This window comes from Myotis yumanensis, unplaced genomic scaffold (assembly GCF_028538775.1).
Source record: "Myotis yumanensis isolate MYYU_CA2020_CCGP unplaced genomic scaffold, mMyoYum1.0.hap1 SCAF_1, whole genome shotgun sequence".
Classification (NCBI taxonomy): Eukaryota; Metazoa; Chordata; class Mammalia; order Chiroptera; family Vespertilionidae; genus Myotis; species Myotis yumanensis.
In genome coordinates, this window is record NW_027223752.1 from 71253625 (window position 1) to 71267179 (window position 13555).

The 13555-nt window shown below is 41.0% G+C and overlaps 1 protein-coding gene across 20 annotated transcripts in view; it reads right to left on the reverse strand.

Moving 5' to 3' along the window:
• MGA (MAX dimerization protein MGA) overlaps positions 1–13555 on the reverse strand; it is a 144815-nt gene that overhangs the window by 93199 nt on the left and 38061 nt on the right. For 16 of the 20 annotated variants that reach the window (XM_070424841.1, XM_070424813.1, XM_070424806.1 and 13 more), the window contains exons 1-2: positions 11638–11720; positions 1183–2309 (exon numbers count right to left, since the gene is read on the reverse strand). In XM_070424841.1, coding sequence (XP_070280942.1) covers positions 1183–2243 — 1061 coding nt within the window. In that variant the 5' untranslated portion in view covers positions 2244–2309; positions 11638–11720. Of the gene's footprint in view, positions 1–1182; positions 2310–11158; positions 11247–11637; positions 11721–13555 lie in introns of those variants that run through there. The other 4 variants (XM_070424787.1, XM_070424771.1, XM_070424780.1 and 1 more) reach the window with 3 other exon arrangements.

A 13555-nucleotide genomic window follows, 5' to 3' on the forward strand; every position in this document is an offset into this window, starting at 1 on the left:
ATACATTTTAAAAATAATAAAAAATATATATACCCTCAGGTGAAGATTAAAAAATTATATATCAGAGGTTGTCAGAGGTTCGAGGGAAAGACGAGAATTAACAGGCAGAGCACAGAGACTTTTTAGTGCAATGAAAATACTCTATGTATGTATGTAAGGTGGATATATGTTATTATATACATTTGTCCAAACTCATAGACTGTACAACACAAAGAGTAAACCCTAATGTACTAATGTAATCTATGGACTTTGGGTGATTATGATGTATAAATGCAGGTTCATCAATAGAAACAAATGTACTGCTCTGATGGGGGATCTTGATAATGGAGGAGGCTATGCATGTGTTGGGGCATATGGTCTATAGAAAAACTCTATCTTCCCCTCAATTTTGCAGATTTTGTTGTGAACCTAAAACTGCTCTAAAAAAATAGCCCTTCATTGAAAAAATAATAAATATCCCTGACTGGTGTGGCTCACTTGCTTGGAGCGTTGTCCTGTATACCAAAAGGTGGTGGGTTCCATTCCTAGTCGGGGCATACACTCTGGTTTAGGGTTCAATCCCCTACCAGAGACAACCTATCCATTTTTCTCTCTCCCATTGATGTTTCTCTCTCCATCTCTCTCCCTTCCTCTCAAATCCATTTAAAAAACAAACAAACAAACTTTCCATTAAAAATCATAAATAATGCAAGTTCAATGCTTTTTTTAACCTAAGGGTGTAATAGTAACTTTCAGCTTGTTTTTCAGTCAGGCAATTTATGGGTTAAGATATCCACAGATAGTAAATTCTTAAGTATTAAGTGTACTTTGAATCCCTTCTGTAACTCTTCTGGATAAGTTTTCTTTCAGTTATGACATTTCTTGGAAGTCATTTCTTTTCCCTTCCTCAATTAAGTGTGTCTACATATAACCAAGGAACAGTCCTATGCATGATTAACAAAATTGTAAGTCTAAATGAATGAAAGATCCCAATTCTGATAAATCATCTAATTTCCCTACAATTCTGAATCCTCAACACAACTGATATTACAGAGAAATGAACCATCACTTCACAGAATGTAAAAGCAGTTGTGGTGTATTTAGCTTACATTTATCATTGTCTACAAAAATCAGCAGTCCACACAAACAACATGCTCAATCCAAAAATCTTTTATCACTAGAAACAGAAAAACTGTTACCTACCTTTCAGAAACCTCTTGTTTAAACTGAGTAACTTCACCAACTGATGAATCAATATCCATGAAACCAAGAAAGTCTTGATTTATATTAAGGAAAGGCTTCTCCAAACCCTTGCCTGATGTCTCATGACCCCTAGATAAAGGATCTGAATCAGTTAGCTGTATCTCTGACCCTTCACCTTCTGTGAGACGGGCCCGTTGACCAGGAGAACTGGGAACACTATTACCTTCTTGGTCAGAGCTATTTTTTTGCTTTCCATCTCTCTGGGGCTTACTATTCAGCCCATCATCCCGGAAGCCTTTAGCAAATGGATTGTAATCTATTTTCAGCTGAGTAATCTGTATGTTCTGATAAGCTGTTACTGCAAAGAATTCAGTCTGTGGGAAGGTAAATGTGTGGACACCAGGGCCATTTAACTGTATCACTTCAGTAGCCTTTTCTGCAGGTACCAAATGAAGCCTTGGCAGGTATCGATGCATAGAGTGCAAGATAATATGCCCTTCTTGGTCCAGTGTATTGTTGGTAAGTTTCAGTTTATAGAAAGATACTGGTTGGTGCATCCAATAATGACCTGTGGAAGGAGATTCTGGATGAATAAAAACCCTCCCCAAAACATGGGGCTCTGCCTTCCCACTGGGTTCCCACCAGCGACCATTCCACTTATAACGATGGTTATCCACAGGAGATATATCCATGACAAGGATATACTTCTTATTTGAATCTAAACCTGTTATCCAATAACGACAGTAAGGAAACATGCGTCTTCCCTGCTTGGTCAGAATCATCTCTGTACTTCGATGATAGAATTCATTCCACATACTATTGTTATCCAAGGTGACAGTGATACCTCCCACAGTGCAATCAGCTGGAAGGCAAATCTTCCCTGTAGATTTTCCTGGGGATGACACACTGGTAGCCAAAGCACAAGCATCCCTATTAGTAACCAAAATTCCTTGATCTGTTTTGCCATTTCCTGCCTGTTTTAGGATGACAAAGAAGGTAGGTGCTGCTCCTGCCACTGTCCCATCTTGACTAGCCAATATAATCTGCTGTTTTTCCTCCATGATTCCAGTGGGAAACTCGTAGTAAGATAACTGTAGTCACCACATAGTCACAATGGCCTTCTCAGCCTAAAAAATAAGCAGAAAAACAAAAACCCTTTAATTAAGTGAATATTTTGTTAACATAGAGGACAAGAATAATTGTTATCCCCAAAAGATATTCCTAAATTCTACTAAAATGTTGCTTCTATCTTTATTCCTTTCCCTTCCTCTATCTCTAAAAAGAATAAAAACATTTTTTTTAAGAAATAGATAAAATGCTACTTTAACTTGATAGTACACACATTTAAAGAAACCATGACAGCCCTGGCAGCCCTAGCCAGTGTGGCTCAGCTGGCTGAGTGTAGTCCCACTCATGTTTGGTCCCTGGATCGCTGGGTCCCAGTCTAGGTGCAAGTGGAGGCAACTGATTGATGTTTCTCTCTCACATCAATGTGTCTCTCTCCCTCTCCCTTCCTCTCTCTCTAAAATTAACAAAAACATTTTTTTTTAAAAAAAGCAAAGAAAAAAAGAAACCACAAATTCCAGAAGGATCAAACATTTAAATCACAACCCATTCCTCAGCCTAATTTTTTTAAATTCTTAAATCCTCAGAAAAGCTGGATAATAAGTATAACACAAAACCTTTGATAAATTCAACATCATATACATGTTTTATATCGGCCAAATATCATGCAAGTAAAATTGAAAAAACAAATGACTAACTGGGAAAGGGTGTGTTGGCAAATTATATCCTAATAACTCATTTACCTAATATAAAAAGGGTTCCTACAAGACCAAAAATCTAATAGAAAAATGGGCAAATGAGAGGAAGACCCAATGGCTATGAAAATGTACATAGTCGCTCTGAATGGTTTGGCTCCATGGATAGAGCGTCAGCCTGGGACTGAAGGGTCCCAGGTTCGATTCCAGTCAAGGGCATGTACCTTGGTTGCGGGCACATCCCCAGTAGGGGGTGTGCAGGAGGCAGCTGATCGATGTTTCTAACTCTCTATCCCTCTTCCTTCCTCTCTGTAAAAAAATCAATAAAATATATTTAAAAAAAAAAAAGAAAGAAAATGTACATAGTCTTAGCATAGGAGAAATGGTAACGGAAATCATACGGAGATACTGTTTTTGACCTTATTAAACTGGCAAAAATCAAAGTTTGGTAGAGGTATTGGAAAGGGTGTCAGAAAGGGCAACATAAAAATATCGAAAGTACAAATGCATACATCCCATGGAACAACAGTTCTAGGACTTTATCTTAAATATACACTCATACACACACACACACACACCTGTAATAAATATGTATAGATTAGGCCCTGCTTTTCTACTTTTAACAGCAAAAAACTGGAGAAAAAGTCCATCAATGGAGGCCAGTTAAGTAAATGCTGGCATATCCAGAGTGAAATATTCTGCAGCTACAAAGGAAAACTATATAAACTTCATGAACTCATACAAAATTACCTATAAAATATATTAAGGGCAAAAGGTCCAAAAGAGTTGTTATAGATTATGTAACTCTTCTTCATAAAGTAAACCAAAAAAATAAAACCTGGTCTGGTGGCTCAGTTGCTTAAAGCATCCTCCCCATACAGCAAAAGTTTGTGGGTTCAATTTCTGGCCACAGCACATACCTAGGTTGCAGGTTCAATGCCCGGTTTGAGCGTGTAAGGGAGGAAACCAATTAGTGTTTCTTTCACATCAAAGTTTCCCCCTCCCCTCCCCTCTCCTCCCTCTCCCCCCCCCCCCCCCCCCCACCTTCCTCTCTAAAATCAATTTTAAAAAACAGTAACAGCCCTAGCTGGTTTGGCTCACTGGATAGAGTGTCGGCCTGCGGACTGAAGGGTCCCAGGTTCGATTCCGGCCAAGGGCATGTACCTTGGTTGAAGGCACATCCCCAGTAGGGAGTGTGCAGGAGGCAGCTGATAGATGCTTCTCTCTCATCGATGTTTCTAACTCTCTATCCCTCTCCCTTCCTCTCTGTAAAAAAATCAATAAAATATATTTTTTAAAAAAACAAACATTCCTTGGGTGAGGATTTAAACAAAAACACATAGCCCTAGCCAGTTTGGCTCAGTGGATAAAAGTGTCAGCCTGTGGACTGAAGGGTCCTGGGTTCAACTCCGGTCAAGGGCATGTGCCCGGGTTGTGGGCTTGATCCCCAGTAGGGGACATGCAGGAGCCAATCAATAATTCTCTCTCATCATTGATGTTTCTCTCTCTCTCCCTCTCCTTCCTCTCTGAAATCAATAAAAATATATTTTTAAAAAAACAACACACAGAATATGTATGTATTTGCTTGACATAGACTGTAAAGACAGAAAAGGAACTGGTAGTATTAGCTATAGCCAGGGAAAACTGAGTGGCTGGGAAAATACATACTGACATGTTCTAAATTTTGTATCTTTTGAACATACAACCCATTCCAAAAAACAGACTTAAAAAGCAAATTAGTTAATTCTTAAAAGTTATAACGAAAAACACAACAATATTGTATGGTTCCATTTATACAAAATGTCCAGACTAGGCAAATCTAGAGATAAAAAGTAAATTTGTGGTTGTCAGGAAACACGGAGAGAGGGATAATTCAGACAATTGCTAATGGGTATGGCATATCTTTGGGGTGGGGAGTGAAAACATTCAGGAACTAGAAACTACTTAAGTGTATCTGTTAAGATGCTGAAATAGCCAGGACCGGTTTGGCTCAGTGGATAGAGCGTCGGCCTGCGGACTGAAAGGTCCCGGGTTCGATTCCGGTCAAGGGCATGTACCTGGGTTGCGGGCACATCCCCCGTGGGAGATGTGCAGGAGGCAGCTGGTCGATGTTTCTCTCCCATCGATGTTTCTAACTATCTATCTCTCTCCCTTCCTCTCTGTAAAAAATCAATAAAATATATTTTTAAAAAAAAAAAAAGATGCTGAAATATATGCTATGTGAATCAAATCTCAATAAAAAGTTGCAAAGAAATCTCAGATTAAATTTAACTGAACTAGTGTGCTAAATTACCTAAATAAATATTCTACAAGAAATAATCACCTCCAATTAGCCTTTGCACAAAAAAGGAAGATGCTACATCATTACTCCTATATAACTGGGTCAGTAATTTTGATTAATCAAATTCAGCCACTTTGAGTGCTTCTCATTTATGTTTTGTGTTTTTAATCCTCACCCGAGGATATTTCTCCATTGATTTTTAGAGCTGGAAAGCGGAGGAGAGACAGAAAGAAATATCAATGTGAGAGAAACACATCAATTGTTTACCTCCTGCACGACCTGACCAGGGCCCAGGCCAGGGATGAGCCTACAACCAAGGTATCTGACCTTGACTGAAATCAAACCGGAAACCTTCACTGCATCCACTCACCCAAGCCGGCTAGGGCTGGGTGCTCCTCATTTTATTTAAAAAGTCTAATTTTACCTTTCATCAGACCTACTGACAAGCAATAAAAATGTCTGATTTTTATCTCTTCTTACAGGATTGGCCACATCACGCCCCCCCCCCCCCGCAAAAAAACCCTCCAAAACTTAAAATATTCTCTAGCCTAAGGATAATAGACACAAGTATTTTAAAAATCAAGATTTCAGAAAGGTTAGCTATTGATTCCTATTATGGCTAAATATAGAGGTAGAAACCCACTTTCTGACACTAAAGCATAAATACCAGGAAAGGTGAAAAAAGAATCATTCCTCTGATTTAAAGCTTATTTTTAAAAGATAAAATTTAGGGTGACTCTTTTCAAAAGCTGCCTCAGGCTTAAGACAAGTAGGTTCATTGGTTTACTAAAACTAACAGGTTTAGGTAACACCTACCAGATATTCATAAGACAAAGTTTAAACAAAAAAGGTGACTGTAAAAAGAGTAAAGCTGAGAGAACTCACAAAAACTAATACCTCTACAATGGTATATTAACTCAAATAATGCAAACTCATAATGCTATATTTAGTCCATATATTTCAAAGTTTTATGAGCAATTATGCAAAAATGTTAAATGCACTTAAATATGACTATTGACAAAGAACTATCTGAAAATATGTTTTAGCTATCCCAAACCTATGAGTATCTAAAAGGATTCAGAATGTCTTAAAAATTATCTTCTTGCCCTGACCGGTTTGGCTCAGTGGATAGAGCGTCAGCCTGCAGACCAAAAGGTCCCAGGTTCGATTCCAGTCAAGGGCATGTACCTTGGTTGCAAGCATATCCCCAGTGGGGGGGGGGGGGGGGGGGGGGGGGTGCAGGAGGCAGCTGATCGATGTTCCTCTCTCATCGATGTTTCTAACTCTCTATCCCTCCCCCTTCCTCGCTGTAAAAAATCAATAAAATATATTTTTTTAAAAAATTATCTTCTATAATATAAAAGCTTGGTTTTCAGACCATTCCAGGTAAAACAAGGACAAAGAAATTTTAAACAAGGCTTTAAAAATCACCATCTATGAAATGTCAAAAATTCAACTGACAGAAATCCAGTTTAGTGTTACTAGATTTAGTGCACTGATTTTTATGCTTTTATATATACACATTTCAAAATTCTCCTTTCGCCTAAGCAAAAAAAAAATTAAGTGTAAAAATGTCGACCTGTCCTAGTTGAACTCTGTACACAAGAATCTAAGTTAAAATGTGAAAAAGTATACAAAAGAGAAAAAAATTAGAATTTTCAGACTTATGATGTGTATAGGTTTTTTTTTTAAAGAATCCTCTAGTAAAGTTATTCCATGAGTTTATCAAAATACATAAAACCAAAGACCTACTTTATGACCAAAACAATCTCTATCCCAAATTCTTATTCCAAGCAATCTTTAAGCACAGATTCCACTTTACTATAATAATATGGCTATTCTTTTGGGATACTACACTGGATTTTCTAATGAAAGGATTATCAGTTGGGCATATTCAGCTGTTTCAGACACACAATACCACTCTAAAGGCTAAGACAACTTTTTTAAAAAATATATTTTTTATTAATTTCAGATAGGAAGGGAGAGATAGAAACATCAATGATGAGAGGGAAGCATTGGTTGGCTGCCTCCTGCACGCCCCCTACTGGGGATCGAGCCTGCAACCAGGCATGTGCCCTTGACAGGAATGGAGCCTGGGACCCTTCAGTCCACAGGCCGACTCTCTATCCACTGAGCGAACCCCAGCTAGGGCAGACTAAGACAACTTTAACTGCAAAAACCAATTGTACTTTAGGAAGAGATAGGCCACTCATGAAGAAATACTCCTTCCAACAAGATTCTAAAATACTCTCATATCTGGCTCTCTAAACGCTTTTAAGGAAGATATATATATATATATATATATATATATATATATATATATAACTTAACATTCAAAAATAATCTCGGGCCCTAGCTGGTTTGGCTCAGTGAACAGAGCGCCTGCCTGAAGGGTCCCGGGTTCGATTCCTGTCAAGGGCACATGCCCTGGGTTGGCTCAATCCTGAGCAGGAGACAGCTAGTCAATGATTCTCTCTCATCATTTATGTTTCTATCTCTCACTCCCTCTCCCTTCCTCTCTGAAATCAATAAAACTCCTAGGACAGTTGAAACTAAAGAGAAAATGAACAAATGGGACTACATCAAAATAAAAAGCTTCTGCACAGCAAAAGAAACCATCAACAAAACAACAAGAAAACCCACTGTGTGGGAAAACATATTTGCCAACGTCATATCTGATAAGGGCCTAATCTCCAAAACTTATAGGGAACTCATACAACTTAACAAAAAGAAGATAAACAATCCAATCAAAAAATGGGCAAAGGATCTAAATAGACACCTTTCAAAAGAGGACATTCAGAAAGCCAAGAGACATATGAAAACATGCTCAATGTCACTAATCATCCGAGAGATGCAAATCAAAACAACAATGAGGTACCATCTCACACCTGTCAGAATGGCTATCATCAACAAATCAACAAACGACAAGTGCTGGAGAGGATGTGGAGAAAAAGGAACACTTGTGCACTGCTGGTGGGAATGCAGACTGGTGCAGCCACTATGGAAGACAGTATGGAGTTTCCTCAAAAAGCTGGAAATGGAACTCCCATTTGACCCTGTGATCCCACTCCTAGGAATATATCCCAAGAAACCAGAAACACCAATCAGAAAGGATATGTGCACCCATATGTTCATAGCAGCACAATTCACCATAGCTAAGATCTGGAAACAGCCTAAGTGCCCATCAGTAGATGAATGGATTAGAAAACTGTGGTACATCTACACGATGGAATACTATGCTGCTGTAAAAAAGAAGGAACTCTTACCATTTGCAACAGCATGGATAGAACTGGAGAGCATTATGCTAAGTGAAATAAGCCAGTCAATGAAGGAAAAATACCACATGATCTCACTCATTCATGGATAATAAAGACCATTACAAACTTTTGAACAATAATAGATACAGAGGCAGAGCTGCCTCAAACTGATTGTCAAACTGCAGTGGGAAGGCCAGAGAGGGTTGGGGGGCAGAAGGGAGGGGAGTAAGAGATCAACCGAAGGACTTGTATGCATACATATAAGCATAACTAATGGACATAAGACACTGGGGGGTAAGGGAGGGCAGGGGATTGTCAAGGGCGGGGGGTGGGGGAAGGACACATATGTAATACCCTTTGTAATACTTATTATAATATTTTTTTAAAAGAATAAAAATAAATAAATAAATAATAATAATCTCAGTTCAGCTTTTCAAGAGCAAACTTTTCATCTGCATAAAGTAATTATCTGAGGAATGTTTAATCGTAGATGAGAAATATGTAAGTAACATTCTGAAAATGTCATAGGAGAGAGAGACAAACAGTAGCTTTCACAAAGAATGTTTTGAGATAAGTAATGTGGCAAGTTCCATAAATAAACTTAAAATTTCAGAGTCCCTATTCTAAATGTCTTTTCACCAATGACCCCTTTTGTAGGTGTTCTAACTACTAAAGCGGTGACCCTCATACAACTTACAAAACACACTAGTTTACTAGATAATTACCTAACTTAATAATTCATGTACTGAACACACAAAAAAATCAATCGAAATTCCAAACCAATACCATTACTTTTAAAACAAAAAATATTCAAATACTTATTCTGAAATGTTTCCAAGGTTGCTAAAAAATAACCATAACCTTTCATATAACAAATGCATTAATGTACTGTAGGCACCAAGATGTTAGTTTGTTCCTTAATATGATCATTCACAAGAGTATGGTTAAGGTAAATTACATTTCTGAAACTTAAATTTTAAGAGAATAGGTTGACTCAAATTTCAGTATTTACCAATATACAATAGACCCAGAAATTTTAAAAAGCTTAAAAAAATATATTTTAAGTATAAAAGTAATCAGAAAATATAGCAAAGTCAGTAAAATATTCAACTACCGGTTCTTAATTGTCATTAGATTAATTTTTAAAATTAAATAAATGGTACTTGTCTATTAGTCAGCACTTATTCCCAACCAGTCAATATCATGGGCATTTTCTTTTATCATCATCACCATCCTAATAAGGTAAATTTCAAAATACTATCTCTAATGCTTTAGATTTTAAGGCACAGAATCACTTCTGCCTAAAATAGTACGCTCGATCTTCTCTCCCCAGATACCATTCGTTGGAAATATTATTCCTATGAATGGTCCCTTAACTACAACTTGGGGTTAGCAAGTTCTCAGGTCCCTAGCAATTGCATTAAGAATTTGAAGAACTTTTATGGCAGAAATGGACAGTAACCAAAGAGCCACCCTTCCTTGGAGTAGTAAGTATGGCAAGGTACCCAGGGCACTGAATTCCCTCAATTCCTAAGCATGTGTTTTCTGTTAAGTAAACCCAACCCACTCAACCGGAGGATAGGAAAACAACACAACACTTCGGAGGCAAAAAACACTAAGGCTGATCCCATACCCTTGGGAACAGAAAGGCTCAGGCCAGTGCCGAGGAGGTGCAGTCGCCGACGACTATTAATTGCCCACAATCACCGCTTTTCAACTGCAGAGGCCCTATCCACTGAGCCAAGAACCACGTGAAAAGACGCTGCAAGGAAAGCTCTTCCGGGGAAGAGCAGTCCCGACAGATCACGTGCCGTCCGCCGGAACCACGGATCACTCCGGGGGACCCAGTCACATTCTGTAACCCTGAACCCAGTACCCTTCTCTCCAAGCCAGCCCCTCCCAGCAGCCATCACGTAGCCTCCAGGCACTTTCCCTGCAATCTAGCCACAACGACGTGTCCAAAATGTAAAGGCAGAGCAGGAAAAGTCTGCTAGGAACCCCGCCGCAGAAGCCTGTGGAGCTTTACAACACACACGGCGGCGCGCAAATTCTCTTGATCCTCGTGTCTGCTCCGGCGACGTGAACCCTGGGGGAGTGGTTTTCCCCTAAATCGAAGGTACTTGGGTTACTGCCATCAATAATCCGTCCTTTTAGACCTCCTTCAGCGTTCCCTGCTTCCATCCTTGCCAGGAGGAGGCATCCCCGGGGTTCCAAAGGCAAAGCAAAAATCTTCACAGCAAGACACTACCACTTGCTACTCTCAACCCAATTTGAAAGATCCCTAACTTCATAATCTTCGCACACAGATTCCTCAACTTTGGTTACTGGTGCTTCAGAGGGGTTTATGCCCCCGACCCACCTATTTGACAATTTAACAGAAGCGGGAAGCCTCATGAAAAGAGAACTAGCCCAGGCTGCTCCACAGAGAGAAAAAGAAAATAAACACCTGCGCTTCCCACCTGTTTCCCCCGCCCTCATTTCTGCACTTTCGAACCACCAGTCCTTTGTTTACCAAGTTCCGACTCTTATACAGCTCACTTCCTCGCCCTCCTTTTTTATTAAACTCGCGGTCCTGCCTCAAACAATTTACTCGAAAATCACATGGTAGTAAGAGATGTGTACGGGTGTCAAAATGCCGCACACAGCTCCTTAAGAAAAGCGACGTCAGCACCGTTTACCTCGGAGTTTTGAAACCCTGAGACCTGGGCTCTAAAGTGCAAAGCGCAGCAGCAGAGCTCTCGACTTAAAGCCAAACGCCCGAATGGAAGTCGTCACGCGGATCGTAGCATGCGGTGCGACACCCCACGCACGCGAGCGCAGGACCGCGCCAAGGGCGCTTCTCACCCCGCCCGCCTCGTGGCCGCTCTCTTTGGCGTCGATGCTCCTAGTCTGTTTGCTGCGCGACGCGGAAGTAAGGCCGGGGGCGCGCGCGAGGTGACATGCGCAGCCTCGCTGGGGGCATGGGGGGGGGGGGGGGGGACCAAAGGCGCGCGCCAAAGACGGCCCAGCGCAAGGCCGGGCCCGGCCGCGGCGTGCGAAGATCGCTCAGCGGAAGGTCTCTCACGCCGCTCAAATACACAAGAGCTTCAAACTCTCAAAAAACTCCAATCGGGCCAGTACTACAGCAACACCCCCCCTGCCCAGGCCCGAGAGTTACCGTGCGGGGCGTGGCCGGCCTCACCCGGAGTCCTTCACATCCCGCTGGGGGCGGGTTATTTTGTTCCGTTCGCACACCGTGTGTCCGCTCCAGCTGAAGAGCCTGCGCGCGCACGGGACGTCCACGTCACCGCGCAGGCGCTCCTACCCGCTCGGAGACCGCCGCGCAAGCGCAAAAGGAGGCTCAAGCAGCACCTCCCTCGCCCCTCCCCCAACACCAGGAGGCCAAATGGCCCCGTAGCAGCCACAAGACCCTTGGGACCCGCCCCTGGAGCTGAAGCCGCTGCCTTTCCGGGTTCCAGCAACTGAGATCAGCCTACTGAAGCTTCCAGAATGAAGAAAGGCGAGGCAGGAGAGAGGCACCCCAATTCCCTCAGCCTCGCACACGAAGCCTTCGTGAAAACCGTGAAAACTTTGCTTGCGGGCTTTCTCAAATTGTGCCTTCCACCGGTTCCCTAGGGCTCCTCGCCGGCTCCGCCCCTACCGCGCCCAGCTCCACCCACAAGGGTATCCACAGTCCCCAGGGCTTCGTGAGCCCGTCAAATGAGTCGGAGATCTTCCTCCCCAATGTTCTGTGGGCCTGGATGGCGCCAAAACTTCGGGAAATCTTGAAGAAAAGACCTTGAGAAACGAGTGGTCGAGTTTGCAACATCAACGACGGAAGAACACTAGGAAAGTAGGGAGGAGAACGAAAACCTCAATGCTGAATGGGAAGGGAAGAAGAGTTGGCACTAACTTACCTGGTTAAATTAACTCCTCACCTGTTAAAACAGTCAAACTTGGAAACGAGAATTTTGCACAATAGAGCATTATCTGAACTTTAATGCCTTGATCCTGTGTTTTCAATTCTTGTTTGTTCAAGCTATTTAAGCCATGAAGTGCAAAGAAAAAAATTACCGAATATCTGTCAGAAAATAGCAGAACTAAGTTAATGGACAGTATTTCTCCCAAAAAATTATATTTTTTCTTCCCTATTCCTAACCAGCTGCTCTTTCCTCTGTGCTGCTAACACTACAGTAAAAAAGTAAAGAGAAAAGAGGCAAAATAGTAGTAGTATGAGAGCAGATATGTGGTCCATGTTTCCAAACTTTTCTTTTACTCTCTTAGATGAATTAGCAAGTACTGAGAACCTTCATGCTAGATGACTAAATACAAAGTTCTATGAAGAAGAAGAATAAGGAGGTTGAAAGAAAGGAGCCAAGAGGAGGAGGCTTATCCAACAAGACTGATCTGAGCTAGACTCCAGGCATATTAGTAAGAGTCTTCTTTTTCTTCGTTCTTCTCTTCAGAGGTATGCCATGGGAAGAAATTGTGATGAAATTAGTATACTAGAAAGTGTATGAGCTAAAGTTTGTAAGTGCTCTCAAGAGCACTGCAAGTAAAACAAATGATTAATGCCCAAAATCTTAGGCAAAACTGAGAAGTTTTTTGACACCCTCCTCTTCCCTGACTCCAAAAATCCCTTTCCTGTAAGCTGCCTTGTCAGAATTTCAACCTCAGCTCATCCAAGAATGCTTTACTTTCAAGTGTCTAAGATTTCCTCATACAAAATTTCCATTTTCTGAGGCAGAAATAAAGTGTGTTGACTTAGCATTAAAGCATCTGATCATAAGGTGTAAATGACTGATAACTGCTTAACAACCATTGCCTAGTGGTAACTGGATCCCAACACAAGTTAACACAAATAGCATCTCTAATTGGGAAATCTGGGAGGACACCTTAGTGGGGAAGGAGAGTGGAGATTTTCTTTTGCTACTCTTTCCCTATACTAGGCAAACATAGAATGAAATGCCAGATATTTTTTTAAAAACACCACCAAATTTTCAAGATTCACCACTCGATCTCCCGGCAGGAGAGGTAAACTTTGATTCAAAGTGGGGCCTGCCTAACCTATATGAAGGTCTAGAGATGTATTATCA